At 45.1% G+C, this 26,775-nt stretch overlaps 3 protein-coding genes across 3 annotated transcripts; 2 read left to right on the top strand and 1 right to left on the bottom strand.

Moving 5' to 3' along the window:
• Positions 1–458: 458 nt before the first annotated feature.
• On the top strand, positions 459–3,196 carry LOC133901270 (aspartyl protease family protein At5g10770-like). Its single transcript, XM_062342576.1, has 2 exons — positions 459–690; positions 1,701–3,196. Exons 1-2 carry the CDS (start codon positions 504–506, stop codon positions 2,942–2,944), a joined length of 1,431 nt encoding a protein of 476 aa, XP_062198560.1. The 5' UTR covers positions 459–503; the 3' UTR covers positions 2,945–3,196.
• Positions 3,197–7,535: 4,339 nt separating this feature from the next.
• Positions 7,536–7,871, bottom strand: LOC133902377 (uncharacterized). Its single transcript, XM_062343962.1, has one exon. The coding sequence runs from the start codon at positions 7,869–7,871 to the stop codon at positions 7,536–7,538; it is 336 nt and encodes a 111-aa protein (XP_062199946.1).
• A 3,757-nt stretch (positions 7,872–11,628) lies between these two features.
• LOC133902376 (sodium/hydrogen exchanger 6-like) lies at positions 11,629–25,799 on the top strand. The gene is made up of 22 exons (XM_062343961.1): positions 11,629–11,824; positions 13,086–13,137; positions 13,262–13,321; positions 13,401–13,425; positions 13,512–13,597; positions 13,686–13,797; positions 13,932–13,994; positions 14,092–14,111; positions 14,187–14,281; positions 14,443–14,471; positions 15,207–15,238; positions 15,318–15,365; positions 15,449–15,509; positions 15,699–15,796; positions 15,871–15,946; positions 16,055–16,074; positions 24,029–24,126; positions 24,203–24,312; positions 24,529–24,615; positions 25,106–25,209; positions 25,390–25,484; positions 25,676–25,799. Exons 1-22 carry the CDS (start codon positions 11,629–11,631, stop codon positions 25,726–25,728), a joined length of 1,620 nt encoding a protein of 539 aa, XP_062199945.1. The 3' UTR covers positions 25,729–25,799.
• The last annotated feature ends 976 nt before the right edge of the window (positions 25,800–26,775 follow it).

Here is a 26,775-nt window from a genome sequence, read left to right as displayed (position 1 = left end):
ATCCGCCACTAGTGGCGCATGGTACACGAGAATTCCACTAAAGTATACAAGGTGTGGTTTATTAGGACCGTGTATTTATGTGAAGATTCACGCTGAATAGGTAGAAAAAAATACGAGATACGTAAGAGAATTGACCGATTGATGAATATCAGATGTGAGTGATACACATTAAACATACACAAGTTATGTGAAAGGACATACGGAGTTGCATTTTCGGTGGCGCATGCATGGGAAAGACCACGCCCGAGTTGAACCCCGCACTCGTCGTCGCGCAATTTCGTCGTGCTCGGCGATCGAGCGGTGCCTGCCGCCTGCGATGTGTGTGGCGCACTGCCTAATTTTCCCACGGCTGAAGACTTTGACGTGGTTCGGGCCAGTCGCGGCGCGGCTAGCCAGCACCCAGCTAGCACTATATAAGCAGCAGCGCGTCGCCTCGTCGTCTCAAGCGCGTTCTGATCATTGGAGTTGTTGGCGAGCGAGAGCAGCAGCTGGCTAAAGCACCCATGGCTTCCGCGACGCGGTGCGCTCCGTCCCGTGGCGGCTGCCTCGCGGTCGTTCTCGCGCTGGCAGCTCTCGCCTCTCCTCGCCTTCTCGGCGCGTCGGCGGCGGCGGGGAGCGGCAGCGTGCCGAACTGGCACGTCGTGAGCGTCAGCTCGCTGCTGCCCGGCGCGGTCTGCACGGCTGCGACAGGTAGCGTTCGTTTCCTTCTCTTCGCACTCTGGCACTCTGTTTCATCGTCGAGAAATTAGCTCCGTGTAACTCGCAACCGTTCTGAGAAAATCAGCTCGTCTAAATTGGACGCTCGATGGCATGCATTTTCTTACTCAGATGATCTTTGCAACGGTACCAAACGAATTTTCATCTCGTTGAGATACTTTTTTAAATATAAATTGGACGTAACACGAGCACATACTTTGATTACTGAACATATTCATACGTATATGTACTACTCCTTGTAAAAAAATATCCAAAAAATACGAACGCCTATATCAAATCTAGAACTCGAACTTAAATAAATATATTTTACAGAAATATCCCAACCAACTGAGTATAACCTCGTTGACATACTTGAATGTAGGGTTATGTTCAACTCATTGTTTTCTTCCTAGATAACACGTCTAGTATAAATGTTGTACTGCAAAATATTAATTGTATTCTGAATTCCTAGTGTTTTGTTCAGGTTATCAAATAAGTACGGCCCCTTACATTAGGCATGCAAATGGAATCTTTATAAATCCTATCGGATATTGCTAGTTAACTGGAAGCAAGGGTTTATTTATAGAATATGCTTTAAAAAAGATCAAAATGTAAAAATTTCACGGCTTAGCTTTGCGTCAATTCAACAACGGGAAGTACCTATTTTGACAAGTTGGCTGTTTTGCTCTACTGACCACCACCGTTAGGTACAGAAAAAGTAAAAATAATACACCATGCGAAGACAACAGTTGCACAAGAGAATTTCTTGATGTGACCATCCAACCGTAGAGCAAGTACTCCAAGAATTTTTGTGTTCTTCTTGCGTTATATTTGATGACTTCCTGTTGGTGTTAACTGCAGCGAATCTACAATGCATCCCAATGGCTACCCCTAGAAATTCAACATGAGTACTTTCTTGGAGTTGTACTGTGCTACAGTACCGATATGAAAATTTTCAGAAGTCACCTAAAGCGATTCTAATTTTCGTTCTTCATATCGTGCAGCGACGTCAAATTCGTCGGCTCTGAGCGTCGTGCACCGGCACGGCCCGTGCTCGCAGCTGCTGGCTCGCGGCGGCGCGCCGTCTCATGCCGAGATCCTGGACCGGGACCAGGACAGGGTTGACTCCATACACCGCAAGATCGCCGGCGGGTCAACGACGATGAACCCGGCCCGTGCCTCGAAGGGCCTGTCCCTGCCGGCGTACAGGGGCATATCTATCGGCACCGGCAACTACCTCATCTCGCTCGGCCTCGGGACGCCGGCGAGGGACTACTCGGTGGTGTTCGACACCGGCAGCGACCTGTCGTGGGTACAGTGCAAGCCGTGCAGGGACTGCTACGACCAGCAAGACCCGCTCTTCGACCCGGCGCAGTCGTCGACGTACGCCACCGTGCCTTGCGGCGCGCCGGAGTGCCAGGAGCTGGACTCGCACAGCTGCTCGTCGGACAACAAGTGCCGGTACGAGGTCGTCTATGGCGACCAGTCGCAGACCGACGGCAACCTCGTGCGCGACACGCTGACGCTGGCGCCGTCCGACACGCTCCCGGGGTTCGTCTTTGGTTGCGGCGACGACGACTCCGGGCTGTTCGGCAAGGCCGACGGGCTCTTCGGCCTCGGCCGCGAGAAGGTGTCGCTGGCCTCGCAAGCGGCGGCCAAGTACGGCGCGGGGTTCTCCTACTGCCTGCCGTCGTTGTCGAATGCCACGGGTTACCTGTCCCTAGGAAGCGCCGCGCCGGCGAACTCGCAGTTCACGGCCATGGTGACCCGCAGCGACACGCCGTCGTTCTACTACCTCAACCTCGTCGGCATCAAGGTCGCCGGGCGCGCGATCAAGGTCCCCTCGGCCGTGTTCGCGACGGCCGGCACGGTGATCGACTCGGGCACCGTGATCACCCGGCTCCCCGCGCACGCCTACTCCGCGCTCCGGTCGGCGTTCGCGCGCTTCATGGGCAAGTACAAGAGGGCGCCCGCGCTGTCCATCCTTGACACGTGCTACGACTTCACCGGGCACACGACGGTGCAGATCCCGTCGGTGGTGCTTGTGTTCGCGGGCGGCGCCACCATGAGCCTCGACTTCAGTGGGGTGCTGTACGTGTCGAAGGTATCGCAGGCATGCCTGGCGTTCGCGTCCAACGGCGACGACACGTCCATCGGCATCCTCGGGAACACGCAGCAGAAGACGTTCGCGGTGGTCTACGACGTGGCCAACCAGAAGATCGGGTTCGGCGCCAATGGCTGCAGCTGAGTAGCGAGTAGCCAATCGGCGTGGCACATGTACGCCATCTCTGATTGGATAAAGCAATAAAAAAATCTTTTGAGGAAACAGGGCAGTTGTTCTGCCATTTCATTATAGAAGAAAGCAGTAGTAATATTTACATATTGCAGACAGCTAGGGTGCCAATAGGGATGATAATCAGATCAGTGGGTTTGGGTCTTTGTAGGTTTTGTACTCGGTAGGTGTGGGTTTAGGTTTTAAATCCTGTCCATGGATCTGATAGATCGGGGCAAAAAATTTGGTGCAAACGATCAACTGGGTGCAACCGTGCAAGCAGCGACTATAGGCCATCTGATCCGTATCCAACGGCAGAAAGTGATCGCACCATAGCACCGCACCGATTTCTCATAAAAACCCCCCACACGAATTTAATTTGTCACGAGTTGGTCTTTCATCTTGCCCATCTGCAGCCGCAACGGGTGGTGCGATGGCGAGAGCGGCGTGGCGGCAGTGACCTAGAATGCAGCAATCCGGTGACATCCTAGAATACGGCAATCCGCGCTCACGACGCTCTTCATGTTCCTGTCCAAGAACCTGGTGGTGGCGGCTGCCAAGCGCACAGAGACCAGAGGCAAGACGACGCCGTGCACCTCAAGGACCTGTACTACACCCAAGAATGCACCTTCTTTTGAGCGGCGCAGAGCATTGACGATCCATGCTGCGATACTGGATGCCAGGCTTCCACAGATGGCCACGAGAAGTTCGTCGCCCCGTCATTCTGAACTATTGACTACTTGAGCCTGCTCTTATCCACGGCAAAGCTTGGCAACTTGAGCCTGCTCTTATCCACGGCAAAGCTTGGCATATGGCATTGGTAATCAAGCTGTAGTTCACACTAGTAGTGCAGGCCCTTGAGGTGCTCGTAGGTGCATGGCGTCGTCTCGCTTTCGGTCTCCGTGGGCACGACGGCCGCCACCGCCGGGTTCTTGGACAGGAGCATGAAGAGTGTGGTGAGCGTGGATCGGCACATTCGATGCCGTCGCTGGATCACCACATTCCATGCCATCACTGTTGCCGCCTCGTGAGATTACTCCCGTGCAAAAGGGGAAATTTTGGTGCGGCTACGGGAAGGCAAGACAAAGGACCACCTCGTGACAAATTGAATTCGCTTAGGGGGTTTTCTGAGAAATCAGTGTGGTGGGATGGTGGAATCACTTTCCACCGTTGGATACGGATTGGACGGCCTATAATAGTTGTTTGCACAGTTGCACTCAGTTGGTCGTTTGCACCAAAATTTTCGCCGATAGATCGGTACCCGATATGTAACGGGTGCGGATGCGAGTTTAATGTTTACTTCGTGGGTATCCGACTTGTCCACCATCACGTCAATCACTCCCCGCCCACTTATCCATTCGCCCGTCAGCTAGACAACCACTCCCGCGTGCCTACCTTATTCTTGCCTCCACACGAGATGCGATTGTCAACCAAGCCGCGCACTCGCCCGTTTGGCCCCCTGCGTCTACACGCTCCCTCCCCCCCTTTCGTGCCACCCCCATTGACCGGAGGGGCGGAGTCAATCGAAGAAGGCGGCATCGACGCCCGGGGGCAACAGACTAGTGGGGGGCAGGGCGGCTGTGGCAGGCCGGCGGCGAAAAATCAGTCGCGTCTATGGAGAGAGATGGAGTGGAGGGGAGGCGGCTGATAGAGGAGGGGGCGCCAGCGGTGGAGGGGCGGCGGAGCTCCGACGAGATGGCAAAATGGATTGGCGATGGCCCGATCTACTACTCCATAGTGGAGCGGATCTGAGCCGACCGACAACGGTGATAGCACGAGTGGCCAGCGACGACGATTGAGGAGGATGAGGTGGTGCTCAAGTGGTGAGGTGTGGAGGAAGGAGGTGGGCTCGGATGGACTTGAATAGGCGGCCAGGGACGGGGGAGGCAACGGTCAGGCATGGGCGGGGAAGGAGATGGAATCCTAAATCCAATGGGCACCCGAAACCCGACAACCATCCAACGGGTGCAGATTTGGGTATCATTTTTTGCTCGTTTCTCATTTAAGACTCGGATCAGGTTGAGATTGATAGGTTTCGGGTCGGACGTGGGTTTACTACACCCACCTCGACCCGTCCCGTTGCTATCTATAGGTGCCAGGCCAGAAGACAAAAATTAGCCATTCGACACTACAATTCTGTAACACAACCGACACGGATGAAAAGAAGAAAGACAGATCTACTCGTTGATCATACGCCTCGATGTCTTGTCGTAATTTGTTGCCGAAAACTCGTATGCACCTCTCTTTCCAAATGTTCCAGGCAACATATGCATATGCAGTTTTGGTTCGTCCACCGTGCTCTGAGTTTCCTTGCTGTTCCGGTCTACAGTATCTCTTGGAATCCAGACTTGCACCACCGCTCCCCGCAGTTGAGCTGAATAAGGTCGCCGCCATGAGATGCATACCTGAGTATCTGACTCTTTCAGTTGGCATATCGGCTTGGGATGGCAATCCATAACTTTTTTTAAAATATAGGAAAAAGTTCTGGCTTGTTCATCAACCGATATATACAGCCTGTGTTTATTATTATAATGTTTTATCATAAAAAGAGAAATAAAAAAACTTAACCACATAGCTTAGGATCGTACGTCCACTTATTTTTGGTGAAAATTTACATAGTCACCACCTCCAAATAATGATATGCATTCAGGATATCTTTTATTTCTGTTTATTTTTATAGCAACATTCAGAAACGTAACCAATAGATTTCTAAAAAGTTACATGCATCAAAGTCATATTAAGCTTTTTTATTGAATATAATATAATTATAGCAGAGCTATATAGATAAAAAATAGTAGCTACCCTTACTAAAACTCATGATTTAGTAGTAGCTCCTCTCTTACTTAGTCAATTCCACATTACGTGGCTCGTAATGCTATATTTTTGGATTCCCAAGATAATAGCGATTATGTGTCAAATGGATCTAGCAAGATGACACTTAAAGTGGTATGTTTTCATTGTGGTTGCAGAAGCTATATTTTAAGCTACTATTCTAATTTCTTTTCACCAAATTATCCTTCATCAAAATCACTCATCTATATAAATACCACAAGAAAACCTTAATCTTTAGTGGGAGCTTAAGCTTTCATAGACCTATTGCTAGAACGGATATGGCTTGTGTCATCATTTGTTTGTATATAGAATGAACTGAAAATTTAGTATTTGCATGCAAACCCCAAATAAAAGTGTCTCAGACATTGCATAAATAAACATGCACTAGTTTGGTCACCATATTATGCCAAGTAATTTGTTTATCCCTAATAATTGGCATTCAGAACGAGAGCTTTAGCAGTATGTAACTCATGACTTATGCCACCATGAATTGTTTTCTTCTAACCACATTATACAACGAAGGATATTATTCACACAGAGGGGTATTACCCAACCAAATATCATTCCATAATCTAATTTGTCATCCATCCTTACTATGTAAAGATCCCCATACGAGGAATTCATGTTTCTCTTTTATAAGTCTAGACCAGAAGTGAGAATCTCCTGGTTTTACTTCAACTTGAGTGTGAGATTTGCAATCTACGTATTTATCCTCATTAAGCAGTCTAAAAAGCCACTTGCTGAGGAGAAAAATATTCTTAACCAATATATTAGTAATGCCTAATCCACCTAAATCTTTAGCATAGGATCTCATCGAGCAAGCCGATACTTCTTTTTATGGTTATCTCCTTGCAAAAAAAATCAGGATCAAAGATAATCCAAACTTTTTTATCATACCCTGAGGGACTTCAAAGAAGGATATCAAAAAACGGGAAAACAACTCAGTACTGAGTTTAGAAGTACTAACGACCTACCGCAGACATAAGTTTCCCTTTCCAATTGATAAGTTTCCTCTCGAACTTTCTTCAACCCCTTCTAATCACTATTCTTTAGCTTTCTGTGAATCATTTTTTCAGGTGCCTGAAATTTAGGAGCATGAATTAGACGATGATGGTGGTGAGGTTTAGGGATGGGGTTTCAGGATTGTGTGGTACTTTCCAGGCTTAGAGGGATATCTAGAGAAATAGACCGATCCTGCAAAGGAGGCAAACACAGGGTAGCAAGGTGGCAGGGACGCCACCGGTTGTGGGCGACGGAGGATGGCCGGTGGTCTAGGGTGAGGCAAGGATGTCTTGGCATGCTAGGTTAGTGATAGGGTGGGCGCCATCGGTCATGGGCGGGTGAAGGAGAATTGGTAGGCGGCGAAGGAGAATTGGTAGGCTAGGGTGAGACGAAGACATCTTGGCACGCTAGGTTAGTGAGAGGGCATCCTTGCCGCTGGAGATGGCCAGAGGTGGATGGAGCGGGGGAGCACGGCGAGGCTTAAGACAGGAAGAAGATGACCAAAAAGAGGAAGAAGATGATCGATACTTCGATAGTGCCATGCATGAAGCAGAACACTCTGCAAACAGTTTCAGTTTTGGAGTACATCTCAAGTTCAGTGTAGTATTACACCTGCAAACTTATTTATGCTTACACTGGAAGCTACATACACTGACAGTGACAGAGACGAGCTCATGTCCGCGCTTCACCAACAACGCGCGCGCTGAGGAGAGTGCTCGCCAAACTAAGCCAGCTACGGCACGCCGTGGCGGTTGATGGCGTCGGTGGCCATGTCGCCGAGACGGCCGGCGTCTCCTCCTCCCTGGTCTCGCTGCGGCTGGGCGTCGTCGTGGCGCTTCGGCTTCGCCACGGGGACGGCGGTGCCCGGGACGGTGGGCGCGTCGGTGCCGGACCCACCATGGGGCACGTCGGAGACGGGGAGGTGTCCCTGCGCACCGTAGCCGCGCAGCTTGTAGTCCTCCAGGCCGTCGTACTGCACGTACGGGCTCGTCTCCGTCGGCAGCTGCACCGTGTCGGCCTCCTGGGCGCCGGCGGCCTTGCGCTCCTGCCTCTCCTTGGTCGCCTCCATTGTCGTGGATGTTTCGCTCGATTTCTTGGATTAGATGCTCCCTCCTGTGCGATACGGCGATCCAACACTGCGAGGTCACACGTCCATTTATAAAGGTCGTCGGGTCGAGCTAGAAGCCTAACACTCCACGCTCATGGCCACGTGGCTATTTTACAGAGCGACGTGGAGAGCGGAGAGGTGCCCTTCTTGCACACGTGCCATGCAGCGACCGGAACACGCACTGTTCTATCGGCTCGAGGCTTTTCGAGTCTCGTCTCCTCTTTTGTTTTTTATATTTATTATTTTTGCATTTTTTAGGTTCAAGGAAGAGTGTAGCATCTAGCGAGTTGACAAGCTCGTAACAAGCAAAGATTTCAGGAACGCAAAGACTACATGTGCAGCACCCAGTTGTACCTTCAACTCTTCCAGCTCTGGCAACGTTGTAGTGACTGGTGGTTGATTGTCATCGAGTGTTTTGCTCCAACTGAGTCGCAGCGGCAATATGGTCAGAGGGTTTGCTCTGCATGCAGGTGAAGCGCTCCGACAGTCGCCAGTTTTGGCCACGTATCAGTGGCGGATGGCCTCGTCGCTGACGCGCGGTCCTGGGAGTGCTTGGACCTGTAGAGCTTGCGGTGGCTGTTTGCTTAGTGGTCTCCGTGGATCGGGCATCGGCGTGCTCCGCAACAAGGACGCCGCGAGGAGATTTCCACGGCTAGCTCCCATACAAATGAGCGCCCGCATCATGTGCGACGATCTAGTTAGTGCAGACGAACACCTGGCCAGTCAACGCTCTCAAACATACAAGCACTGCCATCAATATCGTTAAACCAAAATTTTATACTTCTTCGAATTGCATGGCCACCGTCGGCTCGACAACGGCCGTTGAACGGCGTTCATCGTCCCTGCAACGCCTCGCTGCTGGCCTCCGGCACGTCCGCCAATGTAAGACGCTCCGGTGCGTCGAGCAAGACGAGCAAGTTCGCTGAATCCACCAGCTTTGTCGAGACCACATTCTCCGGAAATACGTCATCCGCCTCCTTCCTCCCCCCTCCAGTAGGGCGCGCCGCCACTCGCCGCAGCATCTTACCGGCCATGTTCTTGGCCGAGAGGTATTCAGTTCAACCACTACTCTTTTATCGACCTTATGCGCTTTTCCTCTCTTGCCATTTTCGTAGTAGCCTCCAGCCTCTAAGGTCTCAGCTCGCAGCAGACGAAGGGAGCAAAATGCCATGGATGCAACTCCCCCACTCTCTTCCAGTTCCAAATCGACCTAGTTTTGATGATTCGATTCAACTTTCCTCTGATAATCTGATCAGGTGTGCCATTTCTCCGTGCGTAATCACATGTGTATGTAATCACATGGTGTTAAGGTTAGACGATTAGACTCTGGGTTTGGTGGTAAGGTTAAAAAATAAATTTTACTAAAATGGATGGACATCTCGACTGAAAGCGATTAGAGTGAGTAGAGTTTTTGATGAACTATTCGAGCTTGTGGCTAGACTTGAGTTTGGGTTTTTACCATCTCGAGCTAAGCTTGAATCGAGTCAATAGTGAGTAGAGTTTGAGTAGCTCGCGAATCTCAAGCTGTTTTAATAGCCCTAATCAGGTGGTCAAACGTCCATATCAAATATAATTAATAAATAACTAAATTCAAAATTAAAAAATATAAAAGTTAGCAGTTTGATTTCTATACGATTTAAGAAGCAAAATATCTAAATAAAAAATCAAAAAGAAAAAAAATTAAGGTTATAATGAAAAAAGAAAGATCCATATCAAATATAGTTAAAAAAAATCAAATTATATAAAAATTAAATAGCTAAATAAAGAGTCCATATAAAATACAATTAATTAATTGCTAAACTTTATAATTTTTTTTTCAAAATTCTTACTAAGATAATAGATTAATAAGTACCGTGTAGCTCAAAGTCGTTGCATCAAGTAGGCAGTAGGTAAAACATAGCACGCAAACAAGGTAAACCTATTCTGTTTTTGGTTTGACTGCCTACAATTGATGTATGATTTTGATAGCTGATCAAAATATATATGGATCGAACTAATACATGTATATGATTTAGATATAACTTTGAAAAATAGTTATTTTCTCTTCCATTAACATAATTTTTATTTCTTCTACAAATTTTATACGTTTTTAACTAAATGACACTAACCTTGTAAAAAAGCTAAATAGATTAATTTTGAATAAAATATTACGGTGATAAAATATTACACGATGCTAACTATGCTATTAGCGTGAACCAACTTGCTAGTTGGACTGATTTTGTGAAAAGGTTTTTATGAGGGATTGTAAGAAAAAAGGTTGGAATAGAAAATCTGAAAAGCCGGACCCAAATCCAAGCAAGTATTTTCTTACAATCCAATGTATTATAAAAATCCTAGCAAGGATTTTCTTTTCCAAAAAAGGTTTTTCTATTATATTATTATTTGAGAGAAAAAAGAGCCATCATATTCACTATCAAAATCATGAAATTACCACGTTAATCGGAAAAATAAAATGATCTAGACCACTTATTGTTATGAATAAATAATGATTTAGATTAAACCAAAGAGTCAATATCAAATATTATTAATAAATAGCTAAATTCGGAAACCAAAGAGTACCTATCAGATACAATTAATAATACATAAATTTGAATTAAAAATTATGAAAAATTAGCCGTTCGATTTTTATATAGTTTGAAAAGCAAAATATCTAAATAAAGAGTCCAAATAAAATAAAATAAATAATAATTAAAATTAGAGTTATAATAGTTATAATAGAAAAAAAGAATGATCCATATCAAATATAGTCTTAAAAATCAAATACCTAAATAAAGAGTTCATGTAAAATACAATTAATCAATAGCTAAAATTTATAATAAAAAATAATAATATTTTAAAAATTCTTACTAAGATAATATATTAAGAAGCATCGTGTATTTTACGATCATCACATCAAGCAGCCACCAAGCAAAGCAAATCTATTCTGATTTTAGTTGGACTACCTATACCTATGCATGATTTTGATATTTGATAAAAATGTATACGAATCGAACTAATATATGTTTACAATTCGGATACAAGTTTGGAGCATAAATGTTTTTCTCTTCTACTAATATAATTTTTATTTTTCTTCTAATTTTACGCACTTTATAACTAAATGACACTAACCTCATAAAAAAGCTAAAAGACTATTTTTAGTCCAACATTATCATAATAATATATTACAGCGAGACTAAACATGTTATTAGCGTGAGCAACCTCGCTAATTGGGCTGATTTTGTGAAAAAGGTTTTTCTAAGGGATTGTAAGAAAAAAAGTTTGGAATAGAAATTCTGAAAAGCTGAATCCAAATCCTGCAGACAGGAAGTAGATCCAAATCCAAGTCCAGTTGTGTCAGTGACCGCTGATAGAAATTCTAACTGTATCAGTCGACTCCGGGTGCACGTCAGTACGTCACCGCTTCCCTTCTGTCCGACCCAGCTGGACGGCCCAAACCCATCTCTCTTCCCGCCGATTCCATTCCGCCCGCGATGCTAGCGGGGCCCGCAACCAACTCCTCCGACCCGCGCTCGCACGCCATATAGCCCATCCAGCCCGTCAGATCAGCAGAAAACGCATCAAGAACCGTCCATCTACTCCGGTACTCCGTTCCTCGTCCGTCCAGTCCAGTCCGCAACGGAAGGAGAGGAGGCGTCGTCCGCGTAACCGACGAACGAAACGCGCACGGATCGAACGGAAGCATCGGAGGCGACGGAGAGAGGAGCTCGAGAGGCGGGGAATGGCGACGGGGGTTGCCGCGGCGGCGGCGCCGCACGATGGTGCGGCGGGGGCGGGGACGGTGGAGGAGCAGCAGGCGGCGGGGGTGGGGATCCTGCTGCAGATATCGATGCTGGTGCTCTCGTTCGTGCTCGGCCACCTCCTCCGCCGCCGCAAGTTCTACTACCTCCCTGAGGCCAGCGCCTCCCTCCTCATCGGTTTGTACCCATACCCCCGCCCGCCGCCCTTTGATCCTCGGAGGGTTTTGTTTTGGTACGTTCGAATTCGAAATGCCGATCAACACACTACGAAGTAAGGGTTATAGTCATGAGGATATAGCCGAGAGCCCGACATCGCCGCGATCGTCGTGGTCGTGGAAAATGTCTTCGTTCCGTTTGAGCTCGTACCAGCTGTTTGGTGGTGAGATGGGGGTGGATTGGTAGGAGCCTAGGGGGTTTGTAGTTGTTTGTTCAGTGATGAGACGTTGCGACGTGAAGCGTTCAGCCAAAGCAATGTTCAGCGACAAGCAGTTATGGTATGATTACGAGCTGTGTTTTGTTCGGGCCTTGGGTGCATAGATCAGATGAACACGGATGCATGCACGGCAGTGCTACTGTGTATACTTCAATTAGTCATTACTCAATAGTGTTTATCTAGGTTGCTAATTTGCTAAACATGTTTCTTTATGATGGGCGTGTCGATTGTTTGTAACTGGTGTGGGCTTTGGAGTAGCAAATAAGTCTGTAGCTTGACATCTTGTTGCTGCTACAAAATCTACTAGTTTAGCTTTTATGATATCTTAGGATCTAAGACGAATGATGTGCTATTTGGATGAATTGTCAATTCACTGTTAGTTTTAATAATTTCTACTCACCTTAAAGACAAACCTGCTTGTAAGATGGATTACTTGCCGAGTTCGATAACATGCTAATTCTACATTCACTACAGTTCATGCTTCAGTTAGTAAAGATATTTTTGGTCAGTTCATGACACGTCAAAAAATACGCGTGATAGTTTCCTTAGGGCTCATTATGTGCTGGAGCTATGGTAGTCCTCTGTCTAAACATTCTTGTCAGGTGCAATGGGCTCTTCTTGCTTGCTATTTCGATCTGCTCACTCTAATAAAACTGAAATAATCTTTTCTGCATTTTTTTTGTGAAAAATGTCTACGGTGTGTAACACATGCCATTTCAATTGCTAGAAATTAAGCAATTAACGTGCTTACTTATAAACCTAACACAGACATTCAGATAGCTGATAACTGATCTGTCTCTTGTTTACCCTTCGATTATTTTGACTTATTCTGTGGACTATATATATGACGAACTTTAGGAGCTTTTGCTTCTGTCCTTGTTTTTTCATATAGTCAGGGTATCTTGAACATGAATTGTAAATTGTTATACAAGTTTCTAGTGGTAAATGAAGCTTTTAGGAAAGCACCATGTTATTGAGAAAATATTTAATATCTTATTGTGTCAGGGATGATTGTTGGAGGTCTGGCAAACATATCAAATACTCAGAAAAGTACTAGGTCTATATACTACACCCTTTTCTATTCCTTCTGGTTTACCAATTTGCCTCCGTAGACCACAAAACATCGTCATTATTAATTTTGAACCATATTTGATGCTTGTTTACTTTCTTTCTTAATTCAGGAGATGGTTTAATTTTCAGGAGGACTTCTTCCTTCTCTTCCTACTACCTCCAATTATATTATATCCTTTATTACATTCTCCTCCTTTTTTCTTTATTCTTCTTGGGAAGTTTGCTTTGTTTTACTTGACTGCATCTTACCCAGTCCGGATTCAGCTTAGCACCAGTAAGTGTTGAATTCTTGAGGCCCCTTAGTTGTTTAGTGTTCTACCGGTTGCGGTTAATTATATAATTATTATTGTTCTTTGGTAGAAACCATTCTTTTCGAACTTTGGTGCTATCATAACATTTGCAATCCTGGGAACCTTCATCGCCTCCATTGTTACAGGTCTTCTAGTGTAAGCCCATTTCTATTGCCTCCATGCATATTCCCTTCTATTTCTTCCATTGATAAGTGACTTCTAATTCTGCACTTTCTTCTGGCAGCTACCTTGGTGGATTGATATACATTGTCTACAGGCTGCCTCTGGTCGAATGTATGATGTTTGGTGCTCTTGTGTCAGCAACTGATCCTGTAACTGTGCTGTCTATATTTCAGGTTTCTGCCACCACTTCTCAAATACACAAATAACTATGTGCATTTTACTTCTATATTGAAACAAACATTGGCGTACTGTTCATTTTTAATGCTAACTTGAAATAAACAATTAAGTACTGTTCATGGAATTGCAGGAACTTGGCACTGATACGAATCTCTATGCGCTAGTTTTTGGAGAATCAGTTCTAAATGATGCTGTATGCATAAACTTTTCCTATGTTAACACCCTTTGTTTTAATCTGTCTACTGATGCTTACACATTTTTTGCTACCCACCTATGGTCTGGCAATTAAGGTGGCTATATCCTTGTACAGGTGAGAATGTTATTCCTGAGCTACTTTTGGCGCACGTGTTTTCAAAATCACATTTTGAATACCATTAACTTTCAGGACTATGGTATCTATGAGGACAAATTCTTCCGGCCAGAACTTTTTGCTTGTTATTTTGAGATTTCTCGAGAACTTTGTCGGTTCAATGTCATCAGGTATTTCGTAGTTCTTTAATCATATTCAGAGCACATTCCCAGCAGCCTGTAGAATTTCCCGTCATAATCAGATTATTGGCTCCTAGTTTTCCTTATGATTGCCTGTAAGCATTTATATATTGTTTAACGTTTGATATTTTGATGATCTTTTTGTCGTGCAGGCATTGGTGTTGGATTCATTTCTGCTCTCATATCCTTTAACTTTTACTCCATGAAAAGGAACCTGGTTATTTCTCCCTATCCTTTTTTAAAACTTTTACTCTATGAAAAGAAATCTGGTTATTTCTCCTTTTACTTTTTGTGAGAAATCTGTTGTTGCTTTGTCAATGTCGTTCATGCAAGTTAAAGTCAATGGTGGCCTGATTATTCTGATAAAGTTGCCAATGGTAAACAGTCCAATGCCAAGAGTTCCTTGGAAATGTTTCATTGCATAGCCATAGCCTAGCACTCAGTGGGATGCCGCCCTGTTTTTTTATTGTTTTGTAACTCAGTATACACGCCAGTTTTTGCTCTATTTTCTTTAAGAATACACTGAAATACCACCTTTACAATGCAGATGCACATGCCACTTGGAATCACTATAATAATCCATAACTCGATTACCATGGCTAATTCCTGCTTTTTACTGTTTAGAAATAGAATCTTTATGTAGGATGATCTAAGAAGTCAGAGCCCTTTCTATTTTTGTATAGGATGTACCATGAGAATTAATTTTCAGGATTACAAGGAGAAGATAAAAGCACTTGCCTTTTACCTGACAACCTTATGCACAGCCCAGCCAAATCTTAACTCTTTACACGCATGTATGTAAAAACATCTTGTGAAGAAAAGCTTCTTCTGCTCAACATAAATGTATTTTTGTAGTTTGGACTTTACTTTTGCTCAACTCACATCTCAACCTTGTTACTCCTTAATTCTGTCAAACCTCTTCAAGTATGCAGCACTGGGCGTTGAGAAGTAAGTAAAATCTAGCACATCTAACTTGTCTCAAATAATAGTTTATCACACAGGCAACTAAACTTCACATCATTTTCAGCCTTTATAACATGGAGAGTTGCTTGTTTGTGCTTTTCCCATACTTCTCGTAAGCCTTCTTTGAACTTCATTTAGTGTTATCTTTCATTTGAAGGTTTCTGTTAGTGAACGAGCCATTGACAACTGTATTAGGTACATGCTAGCTGAAGGTGTTGGTCTGTCCGGCATTGTTTCTATTCTCTTCACCGGGATTGTAAGTTAAACTTTGATAGTGTTGCCTTGGTCTTGTTGCGAACTTTGTAAGCAAAACTTGGTTACTGGACTTTTAGAAAATCCATCTGTTTGTCTTCTGGGATTGTAACTTCCAATATTTCAACTTTACTAAGTTTAACTTACGGGATTGTAAACCCTCAAAGATTCTTACCAGAAGATTTTTCTCCAGGTGATGAAGAGATACACATTCTATAACTTATCAGAAGAGTCTCAGCGTTTTACTGCTCGCTTTTTCCATCTTCTTTCATCATTGGCAGAAGCTTTCGTGTAAGTTAGATTCTATAGTTCAGCATGCGTGATCAAACAACTCTAGATGATGAGTTGGCTATGCTTCTATGCAGGTTCATATACATGGGATTCGATATTGCAATGGAACGTCAAAGCTGGTCACATATTGGATTCATATTTTTCTCAATTGTATCCTTCTATTTGACTAGACCACCAACTTCCACTCTTAATACTATTTGTGAAATGTGTTACTATTTTTGTTGCTTCCTTAATCTTTTGTTTGTCAATGGCATGCAGATCTTCATATTAGTTGCAAGGTAACATTTGGCCTACTGAACTATTTTTGCACTTATTTTCTTGGTGTGACGTGCCTACCCCTACTTTCTTGGTACACAAGGCTTTGCTGTTATTGTTGGGTTTTTTTTTTCCCGAAACAAACCGGCAAGAGAACTGCCTGTTATATTAAATAGGAGAAGCAAAGTTTACAAAACTGCTAGAACAGAGGAACAAAAAAAAAGCCGATCGAAAATACCGGTCGGACAAGGCAGGAAGACTTATTCTCCCGAAAAGAGGCGCCCTAGGCGCCGCGCTCCTGCAGATGCCCAAATGTCTGCCTCCTCTCTGATCTGCTGGGCTAAGGTAACCGTAGATTGCTCGATGTTCCTGAAAATCCACCCATTACGCTCTTTCCAAAGTTCCCAGCAGGAAAGGACAATAAGAGATTTTAACCCCTTTTTAGGGATGCTTGGGCTGGCTATAAGAGATCTACACCATTGGAGCATGGAGGTTGAGTGTATCCACGATGAAGAATGCAAAGTTGGTTGGTCAATTCAATCTGCAATGAGGTCCCAAACCCTTCTGGAGAATATGCACTCCACGAATAAATGGTAATGGCTTTCTGGGGTGCATCTACAGATTGGATTGTGAGGCTATCCTCTATGAGAATGCCTGTCAGCAGTCCAAAATCTACTTTGAAGATCCAGTCACACAAAAAAATTACATTTTGGAGGGGCCCAGGCCTTCCAGATGATTGACTGAAACTCAGTGTCAGAGGAACCATAAAAATGTGCTTTGTATGCAGAAGCGAACGAATATTCGTCTAAAGGTGTGAGCTTCTAGGACATATCATCGCACACACTTGGACGCAACTCAACTCTCTCGACCGCAATCCAAAGATCCACCATCTTCGCGATAAAGCGGGCAGTGACTCCCACCATGGACTTAGGGTCCAACATCGAAGCATTATTAGGCAACCAAAGCAAACATTTAATCCATCCCAGAATCCAGATGCCAAACAACCCTTAGCTTTTTACAATCCAGCCTTTTAAAATCTAGAATCTAAAATCTGATTTCCAGAATCCAAAGCTAAAACAAACAGGTCCTTAGTAATGGCCTCCTGATGGGTACAACTTTTGGCCTTTGATTTATGAAACACCAGAGGAGCTAAATCCATTGGGCGTTGCCCTTGAAGCCAAATTGATTGCCAGAAACAAATGCGCTCACCACTCCCAATAGTGATGGTGGTACACGCAGCAAAGAGGAGCTCATCCATATCATTACAAGGGATTTTCAACCCCACCCCCAACAGAGGTCGGGACTTCCATTGTTGCCAAAGCCATCTGAGCCGTAGGCTTCTGGCAAAGCTCTCTATGTTAAGAATGCCTAGACCGTCTAGGTGAAAGTGCCTAGAGGAGGGGGGTGAATAGGTTTTTCTGAAAATTAAAACTAAAACATCGTTTTAAAACGGCCGGATACTCCGGTGAAGGTCGGATACTCCGGTCTGGTCCGGAGTCTCCGGTCTATACAGGAAATTAAGAACAACTGTGAATTAAAGCGAGCAGCTAAAAACTAAAGGTGAAGCTATGTCTACTAGATATCACAGAGCTAAACAATAGTTAATACTAGCAAGGTGATCAGTAAGGCAACTTATATGTAAATTCACAAATTCACACGATTAAGTAAATTGCACAAATAAGAACGCAAGAGATTATCCCGGAGTTTGGCCACCTCACAAAGAAGTGCCTACGTCTCCGTTGAGTAGCTCATAAAGAGCCGGGTCTTTTCCAACCCTATCCTCTTCTAGCGACCACAAAGATCAAGCTAGAATTTTCTTACTCAATTTGAAGTCGATTACAAACTTCCCGTAGCACTCCACAAAGATTGGGTGCTCTATGTGCGACGCCTTGCCGTCTAGAAGCACAAAGCTTCAAGAGTAAAGATCACAGCGAATGCTCGAGGAAGAACTCAATGCTCAAGTGGCTTAATCTCACTCCAAACCCAAACTCACTAAATTTTACAAAACTTAGCACTAGAGGTGGTTGGAGGGACTTTGAATGCTCTTAGAATGCTCAAGGAGTCTAGAGTTCACCAGCAACAGCAATCATTTAATGTCAAGGGGTGTGGGAGTATATATAACCCTCTCTCAAAAACTAGCTGTTACTGTTCTGTCAGACCTGACCGGAGTATCCGGTGAACACTGGAGTATCCAGTCCCAAATCCAAAAACGGCGTCAGAACGGTCACAGAACGTGTCAGAACTAGCCGTTACAAATTCTGTTAAGTTACCAAAGTCTCCGGTGAACACCGGAGTTTCCGGTCCTGACAGGGCTATCGAATATACTGAGTCTGGAGACTTGCCGGACCCTCCGGCCTCTCCAGGTACCGGAGTATCCGGTGAACACCGGAGACTTCGGTCTTTTTATCAAAAAGAATAAATACTAACTGAGACACCCATGCTGGAGTCTCCCTCGGAGACTCCGGTTAAAACATTTTCTCCTACCGGAGTATCCGGTGAATACCGAAGACTCCGGTCTTTTTCAATAAAAATAAAGATCTAACCGATTGACCTCTGGCGGAGTTTCCCTCGGAGATTTCGGCCTTAAAACTCACCAACTACCGGAGACTCCGGACTCAGTGAACTTTGCAAAACAAACCCGGTGTCCGTGGGTGAGTGTGTCTCTCAACTTATTGGTTCTAAAGGATATCTTGAGCATTGAGACACTAATCAAGCAATCAAATGCAACCCTCTTAATAGAGCGGCTATCCTAGACTCAATTTCAAAAATAAAAGAATTTAAATCCTATTGAGTACTCCTAGTTGCTTCTCCTTTCTTTTCGAAGGGCGTCAAACGTCATATGTCTTCTCAATTTAGATTTAGATCTGTTCATAACTTAGATAAACATATTAGATCCTTAATCGTTTTGTCATCAATAAGCCAAAACCCACTTAGTGGGTCTAGATGCACTTTCACTAGGCCCGTTGATCTACAAACCCGCTTCCAATTGACTTTACATTTGCCACTCGTCAGCTCTTTCGTGCCCGCCCAGAGGAAGTGCATTCTGATCTTGTCCAGAGCCTTAAGGATTTGCTTTGGAGGATTAGTGACATACAGGAAGAAGATCGATTGAGATGAGAGAACCGACCTGACAAGAGTTAGCCTCTCACTCGATGCCATAAGCTTCCCTTTCCACCCAACAAGAGAGGCCCGCGCCATATCAAGAATCGGCTGAAAGTGTATCCGCTTCAGTCGCCGTACAGATAGGGGAAGCCCAAGGTACTTTATGGTGAAGGCAACCATCTTTGCAAGAAGCGCAGCGAGGATATCACGTAAGGGGACAACTTTGCATCTTATCGACACGACAGGATATTTGTGGAAATTTGTTTGCAAACCCGAAGCTTCACTAAAACAACTTAGGATTTCCACCAGAGTACGGGCATCCTCAAGCTTTGGGGCTATAAACATCGTAACATCATCAGCATAGAGGTAGATATGTGTCATAGGGGTATGATTTCTGAAGCGGCTTATAAGCCCTTCGTCGACTGCCATGTTAATGAGGCGCTGAAGAGGATCGATAGCCAAAGCGAAGAGAAATGGAGATAACAGATCACCTTGCCTTAGCCCTTTTCCATGCAGAATGGGCACATTTGGGATTCCGTTGAGGAAGACTCTTGAAGAGGTCATGCTCAAGAGGCAGGCAATCCAATCACACCAGCAAGTTGGGAAACCCATGTGGTGGAGAAGGGTGAGTATGAATTCTCAATGAACCGAATCAAAAGCTTTGACAATGTCCAGCTTTAAGAACAAGGTGGATGTGCCATTACGATGGAAATGACAGGCTGTGTTTCTAACCGCCATAAAGTTCTCGTGGATGCTGCGACGCTTTATGAAAGCACTTTGGCATTGGGAGACAAGGGAGTCCATGTAGGGGGCTTGGCGCAGCGCAAGGACTATCTTCGCTACGGAGTAGATAAGACTAATCGGGCGATAAACGGAGATTTTTTTCAGCCTCCTCCTTCTTTGGCAGAAGGATAATGTTAGCCGAGTTTATAAGATTGAACCCCGTGGCACGTAGGTGACAGAAAGCTTGTGCTGCTGCAACAAAGTCTTCTCTAATAATACCCTAGCATTTTTTGAAGAAGATTCCGATGAAACCATTTGGCCCCGGTGCCTTATCAAAGGGCATTGCAAGGATGACATGATGAACGTCTTCCATAGGATCCATGTGGAGTCCGCTCTATGGTACTCTGCAGGCGCCAATGGGCTAAGCTACTTGTTGGTATGAGTCAGTCGGTGTTTAGGTCGCTCTTTTGTTTCATTGGCGCGTATGTACATCTAGAACCTGTGTATGTGGGGTGTGGGTGTTGGTGTACTTTTTTTTTCCATCTCCTCCTTAATATAATGATGGACAGCTCTCCTGTCGGTTCGAGAAAAAAAATCTCCTCCACGATGAAAGGTGTGGCCATATGTTGCAAATCAGCAGAGGTCTGACTAAACCGCTCCCAAATAAGGTCCATGGAGCGAGGCGTAGGCCGCTTCAGCATCGCAGCAAAGTGATCTTGCACGATAGTTGCCTTGTCATCGTGGCCGGTGACCCACCCTTTTGGCGATTGTAGTATTTGTATGTGCTTTTTCCTTCTCCTCGTATTGATTCTGATGTGGAATTTTTTTGTATTTGCGTCCCCTTCCTTAAGATAGGCTATTCTAGAAGCTTGTCGCTTTCTGGCTCGTTCAATAGCCGCCAAACCCAAGATTCGTCTTTTAAGCCTTGAGCATAGGTGAAGTTCTTTAAAGGACAGCTCCCTTGATTCTTGCTCTTTGTCCAAGTGGGAGATGACATCCACGACCATGAGGAGAGTGAGCTTAGCATCCGAGATTAGACGTTTACTCCATGCTTTAAGCTCCTTCACCGTCACACGGAGCTTGTGGTCAAGGATGTGGAAGGGGTCAAGATGAGAAGTTGTCCTGTTCCATGCCTTAGTGACGATGTCGAGAAAGGCAGGGAGGCGGGTCCAGAACTTTTCAAATTTGAAAGACTTTGGACGCCTGGGACTTCAGCACTTGAGAGGACAAGCGGGCAATGATCTGAGTGGAGGTGGGCGCAGCGAGAAGGATGTGTTTCCAAAAGGCAGCATCCCATTCCACATTGCAGAAAACTCTGTCTAGCCTAACCAAGGTTGGGCTTTGTCGCTCATTGCTCCAAGTGAATTTGCGGTTTTGAAGGTTTATTTCACACAACTCACATGCATTTAGGGCTTGCCGAAATTGTGCCATCCGCCTATAGTTTAAGTTTGCATTGCTTTTATCACTCGATTTGTAGATTAGGTTGAAATCCCCAAGGACAAGCCATTTGGAGCTCGAAGCTGGTTTACAGTCCTTAAGCTCATTTAGGAAGTCCTCTTTCAGATTGTCTCAGACCGGTCCATAGACAGTAGTTAGACGGAAGGAGGTGGAGCACTCTTTAAGAGTTACGTCCGCTGTGATGTGGAAGTCACCCACTGAGATGTTCTCAAGGTGCAGAACATTGTCATTCCAAAGAAGGAGGCCTCTTTTGGCGCGCCTAACTCTCACTATTGGTTTGAAGGCATAGTTTGATAGCTTATTCCCCCCAAGGTGAGAAGCGATTGCATGATCAACCGTACACAATTTTGTCTCTTGAAGGCGAGCCAAGTGGCAAGGCGCTGTTGAAAGGATCTCACGAATGACACTTCTCTTTGCAAGAAGATTGAGGCTGCAGACGTTCTAGGTTAGGATATCAATGTTTGGGCCTGTCGTGACGGAAAAGGTAGCATCGCAGGTCCATTCGAACATAGTGGGGCGCTGAGGAGACGGTAAGGTATAAAAGCAAAACATGTAAAGTAGCGACAGGCGTTCCCGCATATATAATTGACCGAAATTGTTGGCCATTAAAACATAGCTTCGAAAGGGTTGTAGAGTGCAGGTGCGTCGATGACCTAAATTGCTGGCTGCCAATAGACGACTTGGTTGTGACATGACAAAATATGATTAAGTGTGGCATCATGGAGACAAAATACAACACGCAAGGCCTGAACAAGCCAGAGTAGTTAGGCTTCACCATGCGCCAAAGCCTTGTCCAGGCTTGGCACGCCCTTGCTCGCCACCTCGATCAGCGTGTTATCCATCTTCTCGACCACGCCATTGTTAATGCCAAAGATGGTCGCCAGGGTCGCAATGACATGGTCAGGCAGAGGTCCCTGGAACATCACCATATATTCCTGCAAGGCAGCATCCAAAGGTTGCAGTTCATCTTGGAGAAGCCCTAATTTGCGACAAAGATTTTGTTGGGACTGTTGTATACAAGGCATTGGGCGCCTGTTTGAGAGGTGTGCACAACGCTGTGCCTCATTGTTGTTGTAGACTTTGTGCTGCTTCTTCTCCTTCGCAGGCTGCTGCGCTGCGGTAACAAGCAGCGAGCTATCAAGAAGTGGTGATGGTGGGGCACAGAAGAGGCATCCCAGGGTCGCTAGGGGGCGCACACAGCGGGTGTCATCGGAGGCAGGGGCACGGGGCACAACAGGAGGCTGAACTGCAACCTAGGGAACAAACAGGATGATCTCCAGGCACGACAAAGCAGCATTCGTCGCTTGAATGGGAGCTTCAGGGATTGACACGACATCTATAGGAGCCTACACACAAAAGTCATCAATCCTTAGCTGCTGAAGTTGAGATAAGAGAGCTGCAGCCGGTAGCGTGTCTTGATGTAGCCGTGTGAACACTTAGGTGACTGGGACAACAACCATGGCGCCCCTCCCTAACAGCTTAGGCTCGCATGCTGCACTGTTGCGCCCTCGACGCGTGTAGACCACCATCGGCCTACTAGAAATACTAGTGCCACGGACAAGGCATTACGTCTTAGCTTACAAAAATCGCCTGGCGCATAGGGTGTCGAGCCTTCGTCACTTTGAGCAGCCACAGGAAACAGAGATGAGGCCTCCATGAGCTGTGGCTGCTTGGTAGAACGGCCACCCTTAAGGAGGAGGACCTTTGATGGCTGCATCCAGGAGAATTGAGCGTCCTGCCAAAAAAACCACCAGACGAGGATGATCGGTATGGAGAGCTGGATGGAGATGTGTACCTTTTCATCGCACTAACACTCGGGATCCTCACGTACAACAACAACATGTGAGCCCCAGCGAATCCCTACCATCATTAGCTCCCTGTCTGCCTGTGGCCCGGGGGATTGGAAGTGGCATGGCTGCTGTGCGGATGCCAGGATCCGCTAGGGGCAGCAGAAGCTCCGGCAGCCCGTTAGCGGGCTTTGGAACAGATAGGGTTGCCACATCTTCGGCCACATGCCCTCCGGTCCCGACCTGGGAGGCGGCAACGACAGGCCTGGCCTGGGCAAATGAGTGGGGCCTCTGGCTGGCTAAGATAGCTAGGAGGGGCACCGTTGCTGCAGAGATGATTGGAGCCACCAGGGGCAATAGAGGCTCCGACAAACCATTGGCAGCCTTAGGAGCAGACAAGGTTGCCGCGTCTTTGGCCACTGGGCCCCCGGTCTCTACCCGGAAGGCGGCGATAGCAACCTCGGGCTGGGCGCCACAAACATTTGGGCGGATCCTTTGGTCGGTTGAGATGGAGTGCCGCCGGCCTCCACCATAGCGTCCAGCGCCACGGCTAGGCAAGCGGGTGCGCTCTCGCTCAGGGCGGCGGCGCTCTGGAGACCGCCTAGTGCGCCAGCTTTGGCTGCCATCGCCTTGCACCAAGGAGAACTGTCTGTTATTGTTGTTGTGGTTGTATTTGCTTGGTGAGACGTGCGGCGCTCTGGAGACCGCCTAGTGCGCCAGCTGCGGCCGCCATCGCCCTGCACCAAAGAGAACTGCCTGTTATTGTTGTTGTGGTTATATTTGCTTGGTGTGACATATGTCAACCTGATTGCGGAGCTTTTGGAGAATGCTTTCCATTTATTTGTATGTGCTTAGGTTGCTTAACTACTTAACAGTATCAATGTTCTCATCTCCTCTCGTTTTGAAGGGCTGCAAATGTCTTTTCTTGCTCATACATAATGAATTTGGCACGCCCACCCCAGTGCCAAATACCTAGGCAGTATCAGCTAGCTCTCTGGTATAGTGGTATGTATGCAATGAAACATGTCATCAGATAATATCAAATTTGTCCTTCTAAATACTGATGCTTTTGCTTATTTAGGGCTTAGAGGGGCTATGGCTTTTGCTCTTGCTCTTCAGTCTGTTCATGACCTTCCTGCTGGACATGGCGAGACAATATTCACTGCTACCACATCTATTGTTGTTCTAACAGTAAGTTGCTGGATGTATATCTTTGGACTTATACCAAATTGAACCAAGAATATTTATAAGGACTTTGGAGAGATATCCCTCATGATTCTGCCTTTCTGAAGCATCCTAGCCCTTCGCTTGGAGCATTCTATTAGAACTGAATTGATTCTTGTGAAATTCCTGCAAAAAAATGATATTAAGAAGAGTCCCTAAATAACTGTTATTGTAACATTCAAGGTACTTCTGATCGGAGGCTCAACTGGAACCATGCTTGAAGCCCTACAAGTAGTTGGGGACAGCAATCGTTATCACCATCCGTATGAGGCAAGTACTATTGCAGTTAGCAACGACAAGTATATACTTTCATTATTCAAATTTCATCATCATGTTTCTTTGTTGTATAGACATCTAGTTTTTAAACCAAGAAGTTTGTTCTTTTTCCGAAGAAAAAAAAATCATTTTTGTTCTTTTGAGTTGTATTACCTTAATGCCTAATGGTACTAGAAAGAAAATATGCACCCACATTACGTTCCATTCATTCTTCCCGAATTGTTTGTCTCCTAAATGCAGCCTACTTGCCGTCTAGTACAAAACAATGGAGTTATCCAGTGATCCAGTCTATTCTGACACTTAAAAGTGGATCATCGATGTCGCCGAATACCATATGCACTTTGAGTATTAAACTTGTGTTTTTCTTTTTGAAAGTTCGAGTATTTAACTTGTGCTCATCCTTTCATATCTCCCTGCTCATTGATGAACACATGAGCGTTACTGGTGGTTTGCATGTTATGAACGAGGTACTTGGCAAATGCAGGAGAATTCTGATGGGAACAATACTGGTTACATGGGACAACATTATGATGAAGGAACATCCAGTTCAAATAAATTCAGACTGAAACTCAGAGAGCTAAGGAGAAGGTATCTGCCATTGAATGTCGCAACCCTTTTTTACTTGCTTTCTTGAAGAACCTTTAGGTCCTGCTGAAAATTAGTGCCAACAAAACTTGGTCCTACACACTGTTTTAATTGATTGCGTTCGATACATAGCAAACAGACCCAGGTGCATCTACTCACTCGGATGTACTCTCTCTCTTGCAGCACTTCCTCTTTCGCTTTACTGGACAAAAATTACCTTACTCCCATTTTTACCTCTCAAACTGGGGACGATAACGATGATGCTGAGGATGATCCCAGTAAGAGAAAAATATCATTACCTCCTCTTTTTCTTATTATAATTATGCTTAGGAATTCTTTCCTTGAAGAGGCATAAAATTGGAATGTGCTTACTTTATTCCGTTTTCTTGTTCACCAGCATTTACAAAGTGGCCCTTTATTCGCTCAGCTATTCATTGCAGACTAACTGTATCTGTGGATGCAAATACAGACGAAGCATTGACGATATCTGGAGGGCCTAGAGATTTGGAGGGACATGATTAACGGCTGCGGATATGAAGTGATCAGCTTCTAGAGTTTACACAGCACCTATCAAAGCGAGTGAAAGTGCAATTAGACATTTCAGACCAAGAGCACTATATAAGTCGTACATTAGGATAGCTCAGCATTAGGATTATGTAAGCAAACATTACATTGTGTGGAATCTACCACGTTATCTGCTTCCCTTCCTGTGGAAGCTTGAAATTTTGTTCTGGTCCCTCTCTTCCAGTTGGATTTTTGTGCGTACAAATGCATCTGCCTTCATATGCCTTGTCTACCCGTGCCAGTTGCAGGTTCCTCCAAATTGTTTGGGACGTGATAACTTTTTCGAAAATAAAATCTATACTATATAAAACATAAGTTAATTCACACGTCATTTTTTCTTACTCTACTCTTATCTAATAAAAACTCTTAAAATTCAATAATTACCTATTTTTATCATCTATCTTATTTTTGCTTTCCCGCTCCTTATCGGCTACGGATATAGATCTATTTTATTAATAAAAATAATAAAGAAATTAGAAGAAAAATTAGTAGATAACCTTATTGTAAATTTTTAGATCCCATCTAAAATCGAACGATGGCATCGTTTTCGATATATTCGTTCAGTGATGATTCTATCACATATCAATATCTTCATACAAACTCTTTGATGTTATCATATCTAATATGTTATGTTACCATGTCTAATATATTTTCATTCCAACGCATACACTTAACTAATTTCTTTAAAAGTGCCAGTAAAATTCCTGCCGCCAAACATGCCCTCAGTTAGAGTTGTGCCACGGCACATAATATGGTCACTACGAACAAGTACTACGTATTGTACACGGTTTTGTACTCACTACAACATGGCCTACCTTTTACTGTCTCAACATTCTAGCCAATGTCCAGAACCTTCTATTACCATGCCAAATTCTCTGTCCACGGTTCCTTCACGAGAGGAAAATGGAAACCCCGGACTTGGTGGGCCACAAAGAGCACAAGGCCCATTTCCTTTCCAAACACGCGAGGCCCACCGGCAACCACCCGGAGAGCGGCGACTAGTCA

This window comes from Phragmites australis, chromosome 20 (genome assembly GCF_958298935.1).
Source record: "Phragmites australis chromosome 20, lpPhrAust1.1, whole genome shotgun sequence".
Taxonomy (NCBI): Eukaryota; Viridiplantae; Streptophyta; class Magnoliopsida; order Poales; family Poaceae; genus Phragmites; species Phragmites australis.
This window is presented reverse-complemented; position numbering and strand designations above follow the sequence as displayed.

Excerpts from the sequence above, each read along its gene's own strand:
- LOC133901270 (XM_062342576.1), top strand. The coding sequence starts at position 504 with ATGGCTTCCGCGACGCGGTGCGCTCCGTCCCGTGGCGGCTGCCTCGCG. Across the intron at positions 691-1,700 it reads GGTCTGCACGGCTGCGACAG|CGACGTCAAATTCGTCGGCT; the intron begins GTAGCGTTCGTT and ends CATATCGTGCAG.
- LOC133902377 (XM_062343962.1), bottom strand. The coding sequence starts at position 7,871 with ATGGAGGCGACCAAGGAGAGGCAGGAGCGCAAGGCCGCCGGCGCCCAG.
- LOC133902376 (XM_062343961.1), top strand. The coding sequence starts at position 11,629 with ATGGCGACGGGGGTTGCCGCGGCGGCGGCGCCGCACGATGGTGCGGCG. Across the intron at positions 13,138-13,261 it reads AATACTCAGAAAAGTACTAG|GAGATGGTTTAATTTTCAGG; the intron begins GTCTATATACTA and ends TTCTTAATTCAG. Across the intron at positions 24,313-24,528 it reads CATCTATTGTTGTTCTAACA|GTACTTCTGATCGGAGGCTC; the intron begins GTAAGTTGCTGG and ends GTAACATTCAAG.